General features: G+C 39.9%; 2 protein-coding genes across 3 annotated transcripts; one reads left to right on the top strand and one right to left on the bottom strand.

Moving 5' to 3' along the window:
* Nucleotides 1–13605: 13605 nt before the first annotated feature.
* Nucleotides 13606–14595, top strand: LOC124140608 (beta-1,3-galactosyltransferase 5-like). Its single transcript, XM_046508255.2, has one exon. It carries the CDS (start codon nt 13606–13608, stop codon nt 14593–14595), a length of 990 nt encoding a protein of 329 aa, XP_046364211.2.
* Nucleotides 14596–17056: 2461 nt separating this feature from the next.
* Nucleotides 17057–23780, bottom strand: LOC124140596. 2 transcript variants are annotated; one of them, XM_046508243.2, is made up of 3 exons: nt 23446–23780; nt 19056–19184; nt 17057–17712 (listed from the first exon to the last, which is right to left on the bottom strand). In XM_046508243.2, the coding sequence occupies exons 1-3, from the start codon at nt 23762–23764 to the stop codon at nt 17450–17452; spliced, it is 711 nt and encodes a 236-aa protein (XP_046364199.2). In that variant the 5' UTR covers nt 23765–23780; the 3' UTR covers nt 17057–17449. The 2 variants fall into 2 exon arrangements, with proteins under 2 accessions (XP_046364199.2, XP_046364200.2); XM_046508244.2 differs by lacking the exon at nt 19056–19184.
* Nucleotides 23781–24513: the final 733 nt, after the last annotated feature.

Here is a 24513-nt window from a genome sequence, read left to right as displayed (position 1 = left end):
CTGAAGGTTTCAAATCCTGGACTAATAGCTGCAATTCATTAAAATTAGTCCTCAATCCTCTACAGTTCCACTGCACAATATTATTTGAATATACTATCTTTTGGGGGGATTAATTGGGGATCTACCCCGCACTGTTTTAGAGGGCGACAAGCTATGTGCCCTTGGATGGGTGTGTTCTGACACATCCATGTCTTCAAGTGATCCAAATTTATTGAATATTTTGATTTCATATTCTGACCCCTTTGAGGCTGTGCCACTTTGATATTTCTTTGAAGATTCTGACCGTGGTTTGATTTTGCTTTTGACAACTTGTTTGACATTTGTTTCCGATTGATGTTTTGAACCCGACTGAGATGATGATTGTACCTGTGTGAGAGATGAGTCCTGATCACAGGATGATTGAATTTGAGACGTGATGGGAAGTGTCTCATGCGTTTGTGTTGATTGTTCAGGTGAAAACAACTTTGGAGTATCAGTGTTCACCCATGTAATATCAGTTTGGCAATTTATGGATTGAGTGTTGACTGGTAAAGTAGGACGTTTTGTGGTGGTTTCGGATGGTGATCTGGTAACAGATGCATACGTTTCTTTTAGTTCAGGATTTTGGATAAGTTTTTTAGCATCAGTAAAACTGATGTTTCTGGTGAATTTAATTTTGTTTACTTCCATCTGATATTTCCATACTGGACAATCCTTTGAGAAAGACGAATGGCTTCCGGCATAGTTGGCACACTTTTTATGGTTACTGTCACAATCTTCTGTTACATGTGTCTTCTCACCACAGTGAGCACATGTAACAGACAATGTGCAAGTATTGACACCATGACCATACTTTTGGCATTTAAAACATCTCAGAGGATTGGGAATGTAGACGTCAACATTGATGTTGCAATATCCTGTCTTTAATGATTTTGGAGCAGTGGGAGATGAAAAAGAGAACAGGTATGTATTGGTCGGAAAGGTCACATTGTTTTTACGGGCTGTGAAGCGTTTGACGAAAATAACACCTTGGTCTTTCATTTCTGAGACGATATCATTTTCATCCATGTCTGCAAACAATCTATGTCTGTCTCTCACAATTCCTTTACTGGTACTGAGTGTGCGGTTGGCAGAGAGAGAAACCGGGACGCCTATAAAAGACTCAGTTGACATGAGGTTTGTTGCTTGCTGCCTTTTACTACATTCAATTAACAATGCACCTGAACGCAAGCGTTTAATGTTTTTGATGTCACCTGCAATACCATGTATACCTTTAGATACTGCGAAAGGGTTCAACTTTATAGGTGTTTTATCTAAAGTCTCAATCACAATGAAACGTGGCCAGTAATCAATCGATTTGGACGGTCGTTGTTCATCATCAACTTCAAGTGGACGTTTTGGGTTTTTTTAGGGGGTTTCGTAATCCATGTTTAATTGTTATTGTTTCGTCACCCGAGCTCCCCACCCACCATGGAGTGTCACAAGGACAATGCTAATAACAAGTGGACCTCAAATTTGCAGCACCAAATTGATAATGTCACATTACATCGCATTGAAAGAAAACTGTTCCGTTAAAGTCAAACACTTTTACTGTATTTTCTTAAGAAAATCTTTGTCAGAAGAGTTCGTTCCGACTTAGCCCGGGCTGTCAAAATCAACTTTAAAAACACAGATGTATCATTAAATTTGTTTACATCTGTAGATTAGCATTATGTCTACCTATATACCACTTTCTTATGTCTCATATCGCGGTATTTAATGGAAACAAGGTGCTCAAAGTGAAGCCCTTTTCCCTCTCCATTCTCAACATAGTCTCCATCAAAAGTGTTTGGCTTGTGTTGGGTCCAACTTGGTCCGGACTGTCAAATCAACTTTAAACGCACAAATGTATCTTCAAATGTGTTTACATCTATAGATTAATATTATGTCTACCTTTGTACTACTTTATTATGTCACAGATCGCGGTATTTAAAGAGAGTAAAGTGCTCAAAGTGAAGCCCTTTTCCCTCTACATTCTGAACATAGACTGTATCAGAAGTGTTTGGCTCCCGGTTCGCCCCGATTATGTTATCAGCACAATACCCGTGCTCATGGGTTTCACCAAAGTGGTGAACGTCGAAGACCTGCATCACTTCGATTTGGGCTTTCCTCCCACATCAAGCTGACACGCCGTGATATACATGTAACTGGAATTATACTATTCAAAGCGGCGTTAAACCCATATCACTCACTCACTACTCTTGTGTACGGTTCCGTTTGGTTAACTGGGTTTGTGTTGTGATTACTTCCGGTTTAAATTTGAAGTATGTTTAGAAGAATTATGTTTCAGGAAAATAAGTAAGTGAGTGAGTGAGTGAGTTTGGTTTAATGCCGCTTTTAACAGTATTCAAGTTATATCATGGCGTGTCAGCTTAATGTGGGAGGAAAGCCCGAAGTGATGCAGGTCTCAGACGTTTACCACTTCGGTGAAACCCATGAGCACGGGTATGGTGCTGACAAACCTAGAAACATAATCGGGGCGAACCGGGATTGGAACCAACAATCTGGCTTGCCAAAGGGACGCAACTCTGCATAGCGAATCGCGGCACCTTAGACGACTGGGTCATCCGTGCGCCCGACAATAATGGCAAACTAAGGGCCAACATGTTGATTTCCAATGTATCCAGAAGCAAAGAACTTATACGGGTGTATAATCTCTGCAGGAAGTTAAAACAGCTGTCAATACAATAAACCATGCAGAACCGTAAACCGCCGTATGAAACGGTATGAATCATATTTTACATACAGTGAACTACTTGAAACTGTGCTACTCAAATCTGCACAGCAAGCACCATACATGTGATTGTGAAGACAGCTTATTACAAATATTTGATATCAAACCCGTTGTTTTACATGTGTTGTTTATTGAACAAAGACATGCTTCATAGAAGCCTGGTATTTAATCGTGTTGAACAATAAGTTGCAATAGCAGTGTGAAGGGAGAAAGACTGAGTGCGCGTTACATGCTTGACCTGAATTCCTCCTTGGAACCATTCTCGCTGTCTGCCTGAGTAACAAACGGTAGTGTGCACCTTGTAGTGCTATTCGTGTAAGGGACATAATCACTCACTCTCAGTGATACAACTTGAATAAGATACGATGGACAGCATTGCAAGGTCACGGTGATAAAGCTCTAAACTACACATAGAGCTAAAGGAGATAATCGCTCAATGCGCAATAGCTTATTCTTACAAAATATAGACCTGTCAACTTTAGCGAAAAGAGATATACGCTCTTTGAAAAAAGAGACGCACAGGTAGATTTGTAGTTAATTTATTGTACCTAACAAAGTCGATATATTTAATTTAATATCATAGATACAAATATGAAATTTTGGAGTCCGATAGTCACATGTTGTCGTTGTACAAAGACATTAAAAACTGTTCATTGTCATGTCAAATAAGGCCACAAGGATGCGCTGAACTAAGAATCTCGTGGGACCGCCCTTGACAGCAATCACAGCTCTGCATGTCACCAGCTGTCAATATACAAAACAGAATAATACATCAAGATGGCAGTTTTCGTGTAAAGATTAAGTATTTCTAAGCAAATTAAAGATACATATATTTAAGTTGCTTAGAAATTCTTAATCGTTACATGGAAACTGTCATCTTGATGTATTATAATGTATTGTATATCGACAGCTTGTGATTAATTGTTACCAGATTGCTCCAGCTGGGGTAGCAGACGACACACTTTCCAACAATTGGAAACAGGGTAAAATATGAGCAGGCTGGTTATCATCAAACTTTAGCTGGGCTAGCAGACGACTTACCAGTCTAAGGTGTATTGAAAAAACACAATTAATTCACAACCTTATCTAATGTTAATTCAACAATTTATCATATACTTATCAGTGGGATATTCTGTTAATAATCTCTCATAATTCTATTGAATGGTTCTGTACATTCTATCAATGTTTATTTGTACAAAGCTGTTTATATACGTACAGAAGTGAGACACTAATAAGTTATTGTCTGTCTGTCTGCAATGTATACCGTACAATTTAACCGATTACACACAGATGCTTCACTTTCAACTCCTTGTTTTCTTTAAATACCGCGATCTGAGACACTACAAAGTGATATATAGGTAGATATTATACTAGTTGATAGTTGTGAAACCGTTTGATGTTACATCTGTGTGTTTAAAGTTGATTTTGACAGCCCGGGCCAAGTCGGACCCAACACAAGCCAAACACTTTTTATAGAGACTATGTTGAGAATGGAGAGGGAAAAGGGCTTCACTTTGAGCACCTTGTTTCCTTTAAAAACCGCGACCTGAGACATTAGAAAGTGGTATATAGGTAGACATAATACTAATCTACAGATGTACACACATTTGATGATACACCTATGTGTGTTTAAAGTTGATTTTGACAGCCCAGGCCAGGTCGGACCCAACACAAGCCAAACACTTTTAATAGAGACTATGTTGAGAGGGAAGGGGCTTCACTTTGAGCACCTTGATTCCTTTAAATACCGCGACCTGAGACAGATACCGCGACCTGAGACATTAGAAAGTGGTATATAAGTAGACATAATACTAATCTACAGATGTACACACATTTGATGATACACCTTTGTGTGTTTAAAGTTGATTTTGACAGCCCGGGCCAAATCGGACCCAACACAAGCCAAACACTTTTAATAGAGACTATGTTGAGAATGGAGAGGGAAAAGGGCTTCACTTTGAGCGCCTTGTTTCCTTTAGATACCGCGACCTGAGACATTAGAAAGTGGTATATAGGTAGATATTATACTAGTTGATAGATGTGAAACCATTTGATGTTACATCTGTGAGGTTTAGTTGATTTTGACAGCCCGGGCCAAGTCGGAACGAACACTTCTGACAAAGATTTTCTTTAGAAAATACAGTAGAAGTGTTTGACTTTAACGGATCAGGTTTTTTTTAATGCGATGTACCTTGACATTAAAAAGTGGTATTTAGGTAGATATAATACTTATTTATGGATAAAAACACTTTTTTATGTTACATCTGTGATGTTTAAGGTGATTTTGACAGCCCGGGCTAAGTCGGACCGAACACTTTTAATGGAGACTATGTTGAGAATATAAAAGGAAAAGGGCTTCACTTTGAGCACCTTGTTTTCTTTAAATACCGCGATCTGAGACACTATAAAGTGTTATATAGGTAGGTAGGTACATAGGTTGATTGTGACCCGGGCCAAGTCGGACCCAACACATCTGACAAAGATACAGTAAAAAGGTTTGACTTTAACGGATCTTTCAATGCGATGTGCTGTGACATTATAAAGTAGTATTTATGTAGATATAATACTAGTCTATAGATGTAAACACATTTGATGATACACTTATGTGTTTAAAGTTGATTTTGACTGTCCGGGCCAAGTCGGACCCAACACAAGCCAAACACTTCTGGTAAAGACTATGTTGAGAATGTAGAGGGAAAAGGGCTTCACTTTGAGCACCTTGTTTTCTTTAAATACCGTGATCTGAGACACTATTAAGTGGTATATGGGTAGATATTATACTCGTCTATAGATGTAAACACATTTGATGATACATCTGTGTTTTTAAAGTTGATTTTGACAGTCCGGGCCAAGTCGAACCCAACACAAGCCAAATATTTCTGATGGACTATGTTGAGGATGTTGAGAATGTGGAATGAGAAGGGCTTCATTTTCAGCACCTTGTCTTCTTTAAATAACTGAGACACTATGAAGTGGTATATAGGTAGATATAATACTAATCTATAGATGTGAATCCATGGCATGATACATATATGAGACTTAAGTTGATTTTGACAGCCCGCGCCGACTCGGGGAAAACACATGTGACAGATTGTCTTGAGAAAATTCAGTAAAAGTGCTTGACTTTTTTAAATGCGGAGTTCTGTGACATTATAAAGTCATATATGGGTAGATATAATACTAGTCTATAGATGTAAACACATCCTGTGTTGGTTTAACATGAATTAGTAAAGGTTAATTAGGGATGCCTAACACGTTAATTAATGAAAGAAGAGTAGTCTAAACACTGTCATTTCCTGCCCTGGACATCACACCCATACACGCTAAGGTTGGTGAGGAACCTTCTCATCAAAGAAAACACACAGTCAAGACACTGACTTTTCTACGAGGACTCACAGTATGTAGTCATAATTATTAATTTATGCATTTTCATTCAAACTCAATTAAATGAGACAAACTATGTGTTTGTTGACATTTGAGATCTCCCCAGACATGTACGTTTCGTTTTAGTATTCTGCAATCCATTTTTAGTATTACCCACTGGTCCGGCCCGGCCCGACTTTTAGTCAATCCCGGCAAACACCTCATGGGGGATGTAACGAGGTCACAGGTCAGGCGTGCACTCGTCAGTTGTCTTATACGGTCAAGAGAAAGATCTTCCGGACGATCACTGCACTAGAGGAATGTGGAATGTTGATAAGGAAGAAGAATATATTTTATTAAAGTGTCTGGCCGGATTTGGCCTATGAGACACTACAATTCAATGAATGTCTGTTCAAATATAGTTTAAGATATTGGTTTAAAATATATAAAGGTAACACTGGCAATTATCTATCATGTATGCTGAAAAGGGTGTGAAATTGTGCATAAATAAGTTAGTAATGTTCATTATTATATTTAAGCAAGTGTCGACCTTCGTCGATCGAACATTTGCGACACCATTGCAGCTAGGGATGTGATGTTATTGTCATAATTCAGCGGGAGAATAACCTTTTGTAATGAAGTTTTTCCCAGAAACGTCGGGTCAGTCGTATATATTGTGTTAAGATGATTATGACGCAAATCGGAGTAGAAGGGGCAGTCTACGAGAAAGTGAACCTCATCCTCCACTGCACGATTGTTACATAATTTGCAAAAACGGTTCGCAAGGGGCGTAACGGGACTCGAGTACCGTCCGGTCTCTACTTCTAAAGGTAAGGTTCCACATCGTTATTTACTTAACACAGAACGCTGTGATCTATTCAAAATTTTAGCAACGTATGTTTCCGCGCTGAGTACGTCTTTGAATAGGCGGTACGTTCTCAGTTTGTTGCCGTTTATGTTATTTCTATCGTCCCACAATCCAGCTAACCAATCACGATGATCTACGGCAATAAGCCAATAAAAAATTCAAAAATTCAAAATCACTAATATTATTTCCATGGAAAAATGAAAATGAAATCCTGTGAGCATACCGAGAATTCTGTTACTTAAAGATTTGCTGAAGTTACGTGACCATCTGCGAATGGCGGCAAATAATATATTGTCACCTATAGATTGAAGCGTACGCCCAAACCTAACCGTTTCGATTTTACGTGTGGTGGATGGTGAAGTCCAACCCATTTCACCCCAGACGGCTGGATTTAGCGTTTTCCGGCCAACGGCGAGAAAGAAACGACAAGCTTTATTTTGCACTGCGTTAACACAAGAAAACTCCCTACTTCACCATATTGCTGCACCGTAAGTGAGGATTGGTTGACTTACGTTGTTGTAAAGAGTGTTAAAAACATCATATGCCATTCCACCGACGGCCTTAAATTTGCAGATTAAAACACTGAGTGCTCTATTAGCGGACTTGGCTATTTCTCTCGCTGTAAAGTTAAGATCGAGATTTTCATGCAGCCATATCCAAGATACTTGTAAGCATTACAATAGTCGATAACGTCACCGTTAATGGCGAAGGCGAAATCTGATCTAATGACTGATACTGGACATAAATGGACAATTTTAGTTTTTTTTCGTATTCACGAGGAGTCGCCGCCCTTGAGCTCCAGTTTGTCACACAGGCTAACATACGTTGTAGGGCGTTAGTATCAGGGGCAATAAGTGTAATGTCGTCCGCGTAGAGGAGCAACTCAACATCTGCTCATCAATTATGAATACCTGCGTCTAGACTATTGATTTCGCTCGCAAAGTCATTGATATACATGTACACGGAAAAAAGTGTCGGCGATAAACTACAGCCCTGCCTCATGCAAGCCGAAACAGGACACGGGTCCGTTAGGTAGCCATTGATACGAACACGTGACCAAGTCCCATCATACATTGTCTGGACTGCCTCAAGGAACTTTCCCTGGATCCCCAATTGTATAAGTTTATACCAGAAACAGTCCCGATTGACTTTGTCAAATGCCTTTTTCATGTCAATGAAACACACATACGTCGATTGTTTGGAAAGCTTCCTGTTATTGATAATTGAGTAAAGACTAAATATGTGCTCCTGAGGTCCGCGTCTTTTTCGAAAACCGTTTTGTTCATCAGCTAATACATCATTTTTTTCTAACCATTGACTAAGTCAACAGTTCAGAATATCGGCGTATATCTTAACTGGTACTGATAGCAATAAGATTCCCCTATATCCAAGTGGGTCACGGTGATCCATATTTGGTTTCTCAATCGGATTTGTAATGCTGGATCGCCAAGTAGCTGGACAGGCGTTGTTATTAAAACTTGCCACGTTTAGCACGTGCGACTGCGGCTTCAATCTCTTGACATGTTATCGGTGATTCTAGTTCTGTAGTGTCATAAATGGGATTGTCTCTCGCGTTACGGTTGTTTACATCGTCGATGACATTTTCAAAGTGGGGCTGGTCAAATTGTGGCAAGTCCACCTCAACAAAAAAAAGAACTGTAATCGGATTGCCATTTATCAAGAACAACATTTTTGTCAGTACACAACTTGTTATCTTTTAACACCTCCCAGGGGACGCTAGAATGCCTATCGTTACCCATGCCAATCTTACCTAGCTATAGCCTTCCAAAATGATCGAGAATCTTCGCCTTTAAATCTACCGAGCAGCCGCTGCTGTTCACGAAGTTGGTAGATGCGTTTAAGGTTTTTTCAAAAGTCTATCAAAGAATTTCCGTTTCGTCACGTAAATCTCTTTTAGTTTCCTACCGTTAACCGTGGACCTATCCCGCAGCCAAATACGTTCTGCCGTGCACAGATCGTCCCATTTCTCCCGGAGCTCATCACACCAGTAAGGTTTGTATTAAGATTTAGCATTTTGGTTTCTCCTTACTGACTGTCGTGTTAAACACACGCTTTCTAACTCAACGTCAACGTTTTTTGAAACAGTCAATTCTCTCTCAATTTTATGAATGACGGCTGTTACTTTACCAATGATATCGTCTTGGGATAAAAACGAGTTGGTTATCTTACCAGCGTCGTATCGTTTGTGAGTCTAAGACATGGACGGAGTTGGCTGTTGCGCGTACGTGTACATCTGCAGACACAGAGGTAGGTACGGGCACGTTCCAGGTACATGCAAGTATTGAGTGGTCAGGTATCCGGCACGTTACCTCCTGTAACTAACGACGATGACCGCGTGACGGCGAAATCTCTGAAAAAGCTAAGACGTTCATGAGTTGAGACAACATAATCAACCACGGAAGATCCGTTTTTAATGTATGTATAACCATGTTTACCTATGCGTCCTTTCAGTATACAGAGATTACACTCGGTTAAAAAGTTAATGAATTAATCGCCATATCTGTTGTATTTAAGATCTATTACCTCCCTATCAGCTACATTATCAACACCTTCTATGAAATCACACTTGTCGCCCACTCTCGAGTTGAAATCACCGCATAAACATACCAGTCCTTCATTTTGTTAAAGGTACAACTGCTCAAGCAGGGTTTCAAAGAAGTGTTCAGCATCATTAGCTCGAGATGAGCTTTCCGGGGGCAAATAACAAACACATAAAATTAGACTAAAATCTGAATCCGCATGGGAATTAAGTTTTAACCATATAGTGTCTTCATGTTCATTATCTTAAATACTCACGTCAAAAGTTTGAAGAAAGGAGTTCTTAAAGAATGCGCCGACTCCGCCGGAGCCCCGTTTCGCTCTCCTATGAATATTTTTCCTGTTGTTACCGTGCCACGTAAACCCATCTAAAAGTAAAATTTCGTCTTTTTGAAGAAAGGTTTCGCATACCTCGAATACATCACGGTCGAAATGTTTGACTACACAATCCTTGAATTGACGGCTACTGGAATCCTTCTGCGTCCATCCACCCGCCTTCCAGAGTCCTAGCCGCACATGATCCTAGGCTTTTCGTCCGGCGATTAATCTCTTCCCTTGGAATCGAAGTGTTTTGTCTTTGCCGATCTCCTGAATCAGAGTCAGAATGTTGGCCAGGGCAACGAGTTCTTCGTGTGACAAGGTGGCATCAATATAAACCTTTAAAAGAGTTCTACTATCCTTCAACTGTCCCTTCAGCTTTAACAGCTTGCTCCTCTGTTCAGCGGATTCCAACGAAAACACAACAACACCCGGTTTGGCGTCGCTCCTTTTCCTCCGTACTCCACTGACATCATGTAGTTTCAGCCCGTCGCGGATGAGTTTGTTGACCATACGACATGTCTCTAGTGGGTCATTTGTTTCGTCCTTAGAGCAGGGAAGATTTCTAATAACAGCACTACATGCAATATCATTGTCCTTCTTGTCCGCAACAACTGCAGCGAACTGTCTCTCCATATCACCGACTTTTGTCGTCATGTCGTTCAAATCGCGCTTAACTGAGTCTATTTCTCTGAAATTTGTCTGTTCAACAATTACTATTTTCTCGTCCAAATCTGCCAACTCGGACTCGAAATCGTGGCGGAGCTTCGTCGTTTCTTCTCTCAATAAATCACTCAACTTATCAGTCACTCTTTTTCTATATCAACCAGGTGACATGGTGAGGTACAACGTGTTTGGATCTGGGTTTGAACTCTAAGCACTTGTAGAGAAGAGTTCACAATAAAACGTTATGGACTCGCGGACGGACTTGTGTTTTCAATTCAAGATGTACATGTATCAGGTTGAACTTCTACGACAGATATAACTTGGTTACCGCTCCCAAACTGTAACATGTTCTGAACTTAACGCCTTTTATACACATTTGTGATGGGGCGACAATGCGACAACGAGACATATTTTGACATTGAAAATGTCGCGTTACGGCATTGTCGCCCGTTTGTAAAATATAGAAAAAGGTTATTCAGAGAGCGACGATGCGACAACGCGACAAATAGCCAATTGTCGAGCATTGGTTTATTTTGACACGCTTTGCTTGTTTTTGTAAGGGCGTCAATGCGACAATACGACAACGCGACAATGTCCCTTCCAAGATTCCATACTGATCCGTGCAAATAAAACAGTTATGAAATAGAAGTCTAACATGCCATTTAAAAGATAAAGTGTACAAATGCGCCGTAGCAGCTTCTGATTTCATAGCTCTTCAAAAAGGATTATCAATAATGGGATGAGTGATGAGTTCATCTGCATGCCGAGTCTATACGCTGTGATTAACAATAATTCTCTGAGTCAATACATTTTGTCAAATGTACGACATGTATTTCCTGTAGGAACATATTGTTTATACTCGTCCATGTTTTTGACGGACAATATAATTTACATGCTCGGTAATGGTGAGGACGGGCATCATTTTGTGTTTCCGTGCTTTGTTCAGGTGAACAATTGACTTGTCCTTGCATGTGTTTGTTACAGATGCCACCTGTGTGGCAGGATACGCTCACCTTTTCGCGAACACCCGTTGGATGGCCTTAACTACTTCGGATTTTTATCCCACATCAGTCTGTTACACCGTGAACAAATGAAATACTGTTCAAAGTGGTGTTTAATGCGATAACCGTAGTGTGTTACTGCAACTGTCCAAATTCTGTGTAGTGATGCTATGTAATATGTAAAATAAAGCATATTCAATTATCCAATTGATTTGATTTGAATATATTTGCGTCAGTATATGTTATTAACGCCCCAAACCGTATTTGTTAAACACATATAACAACAGATCATATACATGCATGGTGCCTTGACTTACTGTTAGCTTTAATAGGCCATTCCGGAATAAAATAGTTCCCCCAATTCCTAGTTTGTTTACCAGAAATTTATTCCAAAAATTATCCTCATTAGATGAGGTCTGTTAAGAACTACCTCAGTAAGTCAATCACAATGACAGAGCGTAGTAATACATTCACATCAAGTACAAGACGTCTAAACGGCCGACACGATACACGTGACGGGAGATATTTCCGAAATTGTTAATTACCATGTGGCGATTTCAAGCCTTTGTCATCACTGATCAATTGGCCGATCATTGAAAGGTGATTGTAAAGATGTGTCAAATAGATACTAAGGTAAATTCTTAGATTGTTGTAGATTGTCACTTCGATAGTTTGGGTTTTTGTTGTTTTTTTCTCTAGGATGGGTTGTAGCGAGGGTATCCTTGAACGGGCATGCAATCAAACTCTATGACTGATCCCAGAGTATGCTGAGACGCTACGTTCAAAATTAAAGGGTCTAAATGATGACAACTAACGCTTCTGTATGAATTCGTACTAGGGAATTCCCAGGGTTTTCCCCAGGAATGTGGAAGTAGTCAGTGTTCACGTCATTTCAAGAATAGTCACGTGAAAAACGTCATGTGACCCACCCCTCGTTCTATGGAAAAGCCGTATATCGTGTAAACTTCACATTACCAAGTTAGTTACTTTTATAACCACTGAAACACAAGCCATTATCCGATAGCGCACCCCCCCCCCCCCCCCCCCTTTTTATTTCGAAAAAAAAATTTCTGAATAAATTACCACCAAAGACAATAAATAGATCTTAATTGTGTGCGCGCACACACACACACACACACACACACACACACACACACACACACACACACACACACACACACACACACACACACACACCTTTTCAAAAAAGCTGCATCCGCCCATGCTTGGTAACATGGTTTGGTTTAGCAAGGCTTGCCAGAAATACGAAACCTAAAGCCTTGGGCATCACGTGCGTCGGGGGACCAGCGCCATCTGATTGGCCGTTTACAGTTGTACAAGGCGGAGCAAAAAACATCGTTTTCCCGTCCTGGATGATTTTCCGTACACTTTCTAGACGCTAATCAATTAATCAATTTCAATGAATATTTAGTCGTTTTTCCGTCATATGACCATATACGGAAGAGCGACGCTTTCGTGGTTGCAGTGTCAATAACCGACATACCAGTTTCACGCAAACAGTGCGCTGGTAGAGGTTGCAAAGAAACTTGCACTGAGAGGTGAGAGGCCAACATCAAAGCATCTACAAATTCAGTTGTCGGTTAACGATTTATTATCATAATTAATTTGATAAATTTGTGTCGTTTGTTTGCAATCTAAACAATACTTTAGCCATGTGCCATGTGTAACTCGTAGAGGTGAGTGCGTGGGTGCATAAATGCGTGCATCTATGAATGGCTGTGGACGTGTGTATGCGCGTTTGTGACGTGTGCGTGAGTGCATGTGTGCGTGCGCTCCCTTTTGTCGATATGTCTGCTCGTTCATTTGAGTACATGTGTGCGTGGTGTATGTTCGTACATGCATGCGTCTGTGTGGATGTGTGCGTGTGTGCTTAGGCCCTTTTGTCAACATGCCTGCTACTTCATTTGCTTACATGTCTGTTCCTTTCCTATTGCAGATCTAAACAGCCACAATCTGTTTGAATATAGTTATATTACAACATGTTCAAAAGAATATACAGAGTTCTGGCAGGTGTGAAATATTTGAGAGTTTGTCAGCTCCTCATCATTGTCATTAGCATGGTGTGCTATGTTTCGTACTTCTTCTATGTCAGTGAAGCTATGTGTCGCGTTGGCTCTCCAACCTGTTGTGCAACTGAAGAACTACAGAAAAATATCATGGGAGATGTTTCTGCTAATCAGCCCACCTCCATCGTTGAAGATATTCTGTTTCCAGTAAACAGTGACACGTGCAAAGCATTTCCTAATGGGGACAAGAAGATATGGCTACTAGTAGCTGTAGTCTCCACCTACGAGCATTTCAGGACGCGCAACATCATCCGGCAGACTTGGGGCTCCGCCATACAAGACAATGCACCAGGATATGTATGCCTCGTATTCTTTGTTGGGAAACAACAAAGCAATTTTGCACACTGGATACAATTCCAAAATGAAATACACAAGTATGCTGATGTTACACAAATCAATACGGATGATACATATCTAAATCTTGTTCATAAGAGTATAGGTATTTTGAAGTGGACCCATTCCTTTGTACCAAGCGTGAAGTTTATCCTAAAAATTGATGATGACGTCGTGTTAAATCTGCCAAACCTGTATTATAGATTATTAATGCATAGTTACCAATCTAAATTTATCATGGGATATGTCGGAAGAGGACAAAAACCACAAAGGATGAAAACAATAAAGAACTATTTTCCAAAAGATTACTACTCCGGTGATGTCATCCCAAATTACATGTTTGGTCCTTCCTACGTAATATCCGGTGACCTTGTCCTTGACCTCTTGGCCGTCATACCCCGGATTCCCTTGTTACGTATAGAAGATATCTTTATTACAGCCATATCTGCATCGTATACAGACGCTGTTCACATTGGGAGATGTGGTTTCCTCTATACTACAAGCGAAAATGTGGATCATTTTCAATGGGGAACGTCGTTCGTCTCGTCACATAGCTACCAACCATCCGAGTTAGCATCTATATGGAATTATTCCCGAATACAATCACATCACCTGAGCTATTCTGCCTTATTTCTTCAGCAACTATGAACCAGGAATGGAATTAGCAATGAAAATCGATTTTCAGACACTAACGAATCTATGAGTCATCAATATCACAGTACTAATTACGAATCCGTATTATGTCGTTGATTGTTTTCTTCAGTAGTTGTAATGATGATTTGATGGTCCCAAATGGGACCGCTGAGTTATTTTCGTTTGTTTGTTTAACTTGTTTAAGATGCATTTTGTAGTTGGAGTACTAAATAAGGACAGCATATATTGATGAACAACTTCTTGATTACAATTGGGTGAGACGTTTCGGTGTAGGTACCGTTCTAAAACCGTCACCACTTGTTTGATAACGTTATTAGAACGTAAAGGGGCGGTGGGATAGCCTTGTGGTTAAAGCGTTCGCTCGTCACACAGGACCCGGGTTCGATTATCCACATGGGTACAATGTGTGAAGCCCATTTCTGGTGTCCCTACCGTGATATTGCTGGAATATTGTTAAAGCGGCGTAAGACCATACTCACTCACTATTAGAACATACACCGAAACGTCTCCTAAGTGTGATAAAGCAGTTTTTGATCCATATATATTATCCTTACTTGTTTGTGTTGGGACCCAACAATATTCCAGCTATATGACGGAGGTCTGTAAAGAAACGAGTCAGGACCAGATATCGAGTGATTGGTATCATGAGCTTCGACCAAAGAAATTAGGATACAATGACAAGTCACTGAGACAAACCACCCGAAACCGGCATTCGCCTCTTACGACAGGCATTGCTAAAGACACATTCAAGGAGCTGTCTGTGAACCAGCACAACACTGTAGCAAATATAATACAATAACATTACAATATAGAATTACTCTTGCTTATCCCATGTTCATTACAAAAGAGTAAGTACATGTTCAGGGACAACATTGTATAGTAACAGGGTTTTTTTATAATGTAATCATAAGCATCGTCTTTATCCGCGCATCCAATACAACTTCTTAAACCATAGCTTTTTTGTTTCTAACTTTGGTCAAATCAACGCAGATATTAGCTACACCGCGGACGGAACTCGTTTTCAGTTATTGAACCCAACCATAATGATAGAAAAATTTGATTCAAAACCACAAAGTCCGCACCGAAGGCTAACGATGTGGTCTTCTGTCACGGCGACATGGACGCAATTAACATCAGAACTAGTAGTTTATCCGATTATGAAAGGTGAAATGTGTGCTTTATGCAGTACGTTTTATGTTGTGTTTGTTTGTTTGTGTGTTTATGAGCAATATTCCAGCTATGTGACGCAGATCTGTAAATAATCGCACCACATTCGTCTGTTTCAATCAGAAGAGGTTTTTGTGATTTGACAACCTCTGATTTACCAATCAGAATAGAGTAATTTCCACATTCATGGTAAAATGTTCGATAAACAACTCCCACTCGTCGTTTATTTTTTATATGAGACATCAACAGGAAACATATTTCACGTGCATCACACGGGGCCGACTCACACAGTGTTAATATATTTATAAACATATTTATTAAAACAATGTTGTTTAAACATTTTAGGTGCTAGAGCTCTTTGCATGTTGGTCATGCTTTAAGTAGGTTAGATCACACCATGGTGTCTAATCGGTTAAATTGTTAGTTAGACACTTGTTCGTCGTGATCTAACCTATACTGAATAATCACTAACTGAAGAAAGCACACAGATCAGATATTTTATTGACAATACGATGATGGCATCGGTAAACTAGTGATCGGTGACACAAATGTTTCATTTACTTTTTTTTCAAAATTGTGTTAGTGGCGGGCGCTACAGGTAGAGCAGGCCATTCTTACGGTGGCCCATAAGGGACATGGAGTCTGTTTTTCCATATTTTGATATTTCACTTACTTTTGTCGTTACCTTTTGCAAATTAACACGATTTGTCGTACAAATATGTGATAAATCATGTGTAAAGAAGATATTGAATCGCTGAAAAGTGAAACGAAAATGTCAAAAACTAAAATGAAAATGTCAAAAAAAACATCGAAAATGTCAAAAACTATAATGAAAATGTCAAAAAACAAAAATGAAAATGTCAAAAACTAAAATGAAAATGTCAAAAACAAAAGCGAAAATGTCAAAAATTAAAATGAAAATACAGAAAACTATTTCCACCGCGGTGATAATATTCCGCTTTTGTTTTTGACATTTTCATTTTAGTTTTTGACATTTTCGCTTTTGTTTTTGACATTTTCGTTTTGGTTTTTGACATTTCCATTTTAGTTTTTGACATTTTCGCTTTTTTTTTTGACATTTTCGTTTTAGTTTTTGACATTTTCGCTTTTATTTTTGACATTTTCATTTTAGTTTTTGACATTTCCATTTTAGTTTTTGACATTTTCGCTTCACATTTTAGCGTCTCAATAGCTACTTGAAAGTACATTTTCCATGTTTTCGGTTGTTTTTATACATGACTTATCACATATTTGTATGACAAATTTTGTTAATTTGCAAAAGGTTACTATAAAAGTAAGTGAAACATCAAAATATTGAAAAACAGACTCCATGTCCCTTATGGGCCACCGTACATTCTTACCCTTTTTGCGAACATGTGGTGTCATCACGGATGTTCTGTTATCCATTCACTTAACGATTATTTTTACCATCTTTCCTTTTACGCCAAATGGAATCTCTTTCGTTTAATAATCGAGACTGCTTATTCCCTTGCGTTGACATTTTATTTTGTACATCACAAAATAAGTTATACCATATTACAACAACACAAAGCAACAGTTTATGGACGAAGATGTTTGAAGCTTGAAATGTAACACGCCCAACCGACATATAATAACGGCGGCTTTTATATTCATTGTTTGACAATAACCACTTACGTCCTGATTTCCATTTTAAATGTATTCAAACATCACAATGTCGGATGTGCATGTTATATTTCGCGTCAGCAGCCCTTGATGTGGCCGGGGCGTCACTCCATCCTGTTGAACTCAGGAAGCAATTGTTTGATGTTGGATTGTAGTCAACGGTCTTACACAGTATGCTTGTCTCACTGATGCAAGCCGCTTGGCAGTCTTTCTCCGGGATGGATTCCACCTTAATATCGTTATGCTCACGTAAGATATACCCCACATACCTGGTGAACGTTGTACCGTAGTGAGAGCAGTCTGGAAGGAAAAGTATCGTTATTCGTTAACGAATATAGCTACTCGTGTAAGAAACTGTACAATTTGCCTGACCATCATAACCTTTGATGTAACACAACTGACCCTGTTCTAGTTGTGACAGCGGAGGCGCCACGATTCGCTATGCAGAGTTGCCGTGATATAACTGGAATACTGTTAAAAGCGGCGTTAAACCCAACTCATTCACTCACTCACTGTGACAGCGGTCACTAGGTACCTTTGTGACACGCACATATTTCACCGAAACTAAGCCGCTGTGTAAGTTAGAACTCACAATCATACATCTAGCACCATAATGGACGATTGAAAGTTTAGGAACAATACTTCAGTATTTAATATTTGTATACTGACATAAGCATTAGAATAGGTCATAAAAGATTCAACACTCTGAGGCTTTTATCCTAGACAGAAAATCATTTGATTCGGCTCTGTCATATAGCTGGAGTATTGCTGAGTGCGGCGCTAAACAACAAACCAACCAACTATCAAAATACCGTATCATCTTGTCTATGAAAATTTGTTTCTGTGAAGGTCTGAATATTATGCATGTTTATAACAATGTTACGTTATATCTTACACAAAAGAAACACATGATTACGAACATCAATGAGCTTCTATTAATACCTGTAAGTATATTTGAAATGAAGAGACATGAGGATGAGATTTATATGCAAAGTCCTGGCAAACACTGCAGAGCCTAAAGGACGAAGTTGGATACAGGTTCATATTTGCCAATTGAAATGTTAAAGCTACGAGAATCTTTGAACGATTGGTATGTTCAAGTATCATAATGGCTAAAATGAGTGCAAAAAGACAAATTTCAAATTCAAGATACAATCTAACTATAAGCAAAAATAATCATTATTTTAACACATGATTCTATAATCTTATTCTACATGTCCTTTGAAAATCAAAGAATTGCTCGTGTTCAAATATTGGCCACACGCTTCCGAAATGAAATTGAAATGAAACCTATTTTCACTCACTCACTCACTCACCCACTCACTCACCCACTCAAAACCAACCCACCCACTCACTCACTCACTCACTCACTCACTCACCCACCCACCCAACCACTCACTCACTCACTCACTCACCCACCCACCCACCAGCCCACTCACTCACTCACTCACTCACTCACTCACTCATTGGTCTAGTTTGTTGTTTTTGTTACTGAAGATTGGTTTACATACTGAGTGGACCCGTTAAAAAAAGAACGCTTAAAGAAAAAGGAAATTCGTTTGCGCAATGCTGGTATAATGGGGCGTAACTACAATGACTTCAATTCGTTGTTTATTTGTATATAAAAAAAGGTAAGTACATACTTTGAATGCATCCACCTTGAGCATGAGAGAAGACGAACATCATGTCACAGACACACTCTCCCTCCATACAGAAGGTGTTGGCCACCAGGCAGTCAGCAGATGTCTTGCAAGTACCCAACGCTGGACCGCCTGGAATGCATTGTATATCTTAACATTTTAATATATACTGAACCGCAAAAGAAACGTCGCCATGGATAGATATATGAGAAACCTTATTTGCCCAAACACTGTGAACATCAAGGTTGAAATTAAAGTGTCAAATGATCTTAATGTGAAACAAAACCCTAGTCTGGCATCATAAGTCAGTATCTCGTGTGTCCGCCATGTGCATTGATGACTGCCGTGCAACGTCGATACATGGAATGGATGAGGCGGTTGATGAAGGCCACAGGCACTTAAGCCCACACTCTGAGGGACGCCTGCAGTTCAGCTGCAGTTGTCGGCCTTGGTCGGACGTCATTCAGCCGTCTTTGAATCGGCCCGTGAAGATTCGTGTTGGGGGGGGGGGGGGGGGGGGGATAGTTCTTCAGCAACCCATGCTTGCCGTAAAAGGTGACTATGCTTGTCGTAAAAGGTGACTATGCTTGTCGTAAAAGGCGACTAACGGGATCGGGTGGTCAGGCTTGCTTACTTGGTTGATGCATGTCATCGATCCAAATTCCCAATCCCAATCACTGGATTGTCTGGTCCAGGCTCGATTATTTACAGACCGCCGTCATATGGCTGGAATATTGCTGAGTGCGGCGTTAAACAACAGACCAATTAACCAACATCTTTGAATCTCGTGCCACAGGTGCTCAATGGGATTTAAATCGGGACTGAGGGCAGGCCACTGCATGGTTCTGATGCCATTCTGCTGGAAGAAGTCTCTTGTCGCTCTCGCATTGTGGGCACGGGCGTTATCATGCTAAAACCCGTTGTTGCGGCGACGTGCCATATGAGGTATGGCGTGTGGTCTCAAGACTTGATCAATGTACCGAGCTGCTGTGAGACCATTGCCTCTCCTTGGACCGATGTTTTGAAAGACCACAGGGCCGTCCCTTTGCGCAAGACCAATTCCACCCCACACCATGATGCTCGGACCTTCCCACGAGTCTCCCTCAGCAACACAAGCATGGTCTGTCGAACAGTTTCCGCAGCAGTGACAAAACGATCTTGAGGATGCTGTCGCACAGTCTGACGATCCTGACGTCGGGTGGTGATCCTTGGTCTTCCATCTGTAGTGTTGTTGGTCTGGTACCATTGCTGGAGCCTGTATATGGTCCTTACGTGGACTTGAAATGCATTGGCTACTTCTCGGGCGGTTTGTCCAGCTTGCAATCGTCCAAGGGCTTCGTGTCGCTGATTTCTTGTCAATCTTGGCATGTGGTGGCAATTCAATAACGAATGAATGTTATCCGACCTGAGTGGATTTTTATAGGGCAAGAAATCGGGGAACGCATGTGCATTTCAATTTGCACGGAACTCACGTGCATCGGGTTACCATGGCCGTTGCCGTGATGCGTTTGGGCGATCGGTTTTATTGCCATCTGCTTTGTTTTTTTATCATCAAATTTCATTTTTCCGGAAAAGGTAATGTAAAATTTTAGAAACTTCGACAAAAATTATCCAAATATTTAAACAACAACCTTTCATGCAATGTTGCTTGGGGTGACGTTTCTTTTGCGGTTCAGTATATGTTTATTGTTGTCTACAACACCAGTATCAAGGGTAATGAGGTAAATCCTCCTGAGAAATCATGCAGGTACACGTGTTGCAGAGGTGCTGTCCCCGGAATCCTCAATTACGTGGTCTAGCTCTAACTACTGGTGTCTATAGCCTGTATTTGAACGGTATTAAATGCAAATATTGATGCAAAGGATTGGGTAAAAAAAAGAAGTGATTTCATACTTTGAAGTTTACACTGTTTCTTTCATGCTGATTGGCTAGGTAGTCACGTGATCTGATATTTGGAGTTCACACACCTGTGAAGGGACAAAAATAGTTCACACGATGTGAACAATGTTTTGTTAAATTGACCGTGTGAACTTTTGCCGGAACTACTTTCCGGTGTTTCCGCGAATTCTCGATCGGTGTTTTTGATCAACGCGTCTTTCTATTTCCTTTTACTCCCTGCATTTATCAGCAATATAATTAATTTAGTATTTTTGCCTGGTCTTGTAACATTTCATCTGACTTGTAAATAAATAAATGCTGTGGTTCTGGTGTTTGATGTCGTCTAGCTGCCACATGAAACAAAATGGATTGTCCTTACGGTGATTTGGATATGGAATGGCTATCTTTCAATACTAATAACGCAAGTGAAGAAAAAATATCTTGTAAAATTACTGAGGTGAACGAAATTGATTTATTGAGCGACATTGACTTTGATGCCTTGTTTTCGGAAATGACAGGAATCTAGCAACAATGAAAACAATGTAGAACCCTGCTCAGACGTGGCCGCTGACACAGAGCATAATTGCGGAAAGGATAAACATATCCTGCTCAATCCTGCTCCCGCTCATCTTCGAAAGGCGAGGGCGATAACTGACTATAAAAGTCCAGTTTGCATTTGCTTCTATTACAATAGTGATCTTGAATATCGATCAGATCGTCTTGACTGGGCGCCGCCATTTTGTTTAAAGCAAATGCAAGTGATATGAGAGATGGAATCTTATTGGTCAATTGGAGGGACATAGAAGGGATATAACTCGTAATAGCCACTGGTGCCCCTACGATCGTGCCCGGAAATTCAAGCCTAGTTCGGCAAGGGTGGAAACTGGACTTTTATAGTCAGTTCACGCCCTTGCCCCGGGGAGATGCCCAAATGTGAGCAGGCTGGCATTCTTCTATTTTAGGCTAGTCGGTGATGGACAACTGGTCATTGATTGTTACCATATGGCACTAGCTAGTCTTTTCAGACGTCACACAATTCTAAGACGCATTTCAAAAACAACCGAAAGCTTACTTCTAAGCACAGGGACTGTACATTTTAGAACTCCAAAACCGTTAAATAGTTGAATACTAGTAGTTCTAGATGAAACTTGCTATACAGATCATTCTTGTGGAGAACTGGAGGCTTTTCATGATTTTGTATATTTAAAAATACTGGGCAGCGTTAGTGTCGTTTTCACTGAACTAAAGGTATCCAATGGCAATGAACCAAAAGTTAGGTATAAGAAGCCAAACTAGATTTACGAATTGCCAATGCAATATGACATGTTAGATCAACATTTGAACTTAGGTTTGTGAAGATAGCAAACGATAGTTTTCAATCGAACTTCCATCATTCAATACTTCCACCATGGAATTAAAAGTCTACAGTCTTGCCGTAGCTTTTGGTTAGTCTTTACAATTCAAAGACTCGCATAAATTTCATGACACATTTTAGTCCAGTTTGGTGACTAATTTCTTGATTTACAGTTTCCATGAGGAACATTTAATGTAGGATCAACCGCATGGTGGAATAGGGGGGATTATGAGCGTAGACTTGCTTAGTATTTTATTATGTTCATGCTAGATCCCTTAATGACTTATATAGATATATTACATATAAAATTCCCACAATAAGTGAGTTTAAACTGATATATACAGATGACACAAAACGGAATTATAGTGTATACTAGTATTTATATATCACAGCTTGCTAAATAGTTCATAAATGTTTGAAGCCACAGCAAGGCTACTCATTCTCAACATGCTAGGCATTATATAACCGGACAAGGGGGACCTTCCCTTTGCTCATCCGTTAACAGTAACCATGTGGATTATTGAGGGGACAGGCTTGGCACGGATTATTGTAGAACTGCAGGGGACTGATGGCAGTAAGTTGACGGTACAGACAGATAAGACACTTTAAAACATATTCCCCAAAGTATACATATTCCATCGCACAAAATTAGTTTCATAATTATGTTCATATTGAAGCGAAATCAAACTTACATTGTGCATGGCAAGAAAACCTTAACCGAATAGAGTTTGACCTTAAACAAATTGCAACAGAAATAACTCCAGCTGTTTTGTACTCTGACAACATCAGTGAACACTATACTAAAAGCCTTGGTGCATCCATCGAGGGGAAATATATTAATTTGACTCTAAATAAATTAGTTATTAATACACACTTTCAAAAATATGCAATATGTTTATTGAAATGTGTTCCGCTTGTGACATATCATTTTAAAGCTTATGACAAGACAGTGTGATTTATTACATAACTAAATTCATTAAAAAAATGATATACCGAGAACATATTTGTAAGTGTTCTTTGGAAAGCCTCGTGGATAAACCGTTCGCCTGTCATGCCAAAATCGGGTTCGATTTTAGACATGGGTACAATGTGTGAAGCCAATCTGTGGTGACCTACTGATCAGAAAAGATAATCAAAACAAGAAAAGAAATTATTTGTTACCTGGGCAGAGAGAGTACATTCTGTATCCACTGTCGTCATAATAGATGACGCTTGACGGGTCTGTGAACGTGGCATTGTAGGCTACACAGACTCCTGTGTTTTGGTTGTAGCCACACATCTCGGCCAGGTCATGCTGGTTACATCTGGCAGCACACTTCAACCGGCTGGTCATGTTCTGTTCCGTCCACATCACATGGTCAGTCACTCGCTTGTCTTCAAACCCGGGCAATCTCATAACATAGCACATCCGACTTGTGCTGTAAACATAAGCAATTAGACTGTAATTAATTACGAAGACAGTTGATGTAAACATGTTCATCAGTGATACGCTTTGAAAAGAGTAGAGGAAAGGTGTGCATATAACATGAATGGGAGGTATGTGGTGAAAATATTTATTCCACCAATCGTATGCAATGTTTGGACATACATTTTAATTAACCTATTTTCATTAGATGGGAACAGTATGAAAAATATCAATACTAAGCCAGGCGTTAGTGTGCAGATTGACTTCATGCGTTGTTGTGTTTTCTTTGTTTGCAACAAGCGGAGAACCTATGCAGGCGAGACCAGTTCCATTTATAGACATACCATTCTGTCAGCTGTGAGTGGCTGTGAGTAGTGGTACCAGCTACTTTCGCTGAAAAGCCAAACTGGAGATACAGTCAGACTTCGTTATCTCGAGATCCGTTATCTCGAACGTACTGATATCTCCAACCTTTTCACCGGTCCCGACCGCCTCCCTAGTCAAATACATATAAATCTGACCGCATACGTCGACTTCAAGATTCACATATATAGCGCTATCTCGAGGCATGTCATCGTATCCCAAATGCGTAGATCGATGCTCATGATGTCTATTACTGGATTGTCTGGTCCAGGCTCGATTATTTACAGACTTGTCATACAGCTGGAGTACTGCCGCATGAGGCGTAAAACAACAAACAAACAAAACACCTTGTTCTGTTAATCCTACACGTAATACAGGCGCACTGTACAAATTTTGTCACAGCTGTTATTAATTATTGCCTGCGAAAAACATTCAATTTGTCATCGCATTCGTCTTGTGTT

This window comes from Haliotis rufescens, unplaced genomic scaffold, assembly GCF_023055435.1.
Source record: "Haliotis rufescens isolate VD_foot unplaced genomic scaffold, xgHalRufe1.0.p SCAF_6, whole genome shotgun sequence".
NCBI classification, from domain to species: domain Eukaryota; kingdom Metazoa; phylum Mollusca; class Gastropoda; order Lepetellida; family Haliotidae; genus Haliotis; species Haliotis rufescens.
Note: the sequence above shows the minus strand (reverse complement) of the source record. Positions and strands in the feature narration are given on the sequence as shown.

Excerpts from the sequence above, each read along its gene's own strand:
- LOC124140608 (XM_046508255.2), top strand. The coding sequence starts at position 13,606 with ATGGTGTGCTATGTTTCGTACTTCTTCTATGTCAGTGAAGCTATGTGT.
- LOC124140596 (XM_046508243.2), bottom strand. The coding sequence starts at position 23,764 with ATGAACATGTTTACATCAACTGTCTTCGTAATTAATTACAGTCTAATT. Across the intron at positions 19,185-23,445 it reads AATGTACTCTCTCTGCCCAG|GCGGTCCAGCGTTGGGTACT; the intron begins GTAACAAATAAT and ends AATGCATTCCAG. Across the intron at positions 17,713-19,055 it reads TCAAGGTGGATGCATTCAAA|ACTGCTCTCACTACGGTACA; the intron begins GTATGTACTTAC and ends TTTTCCTTCCAG.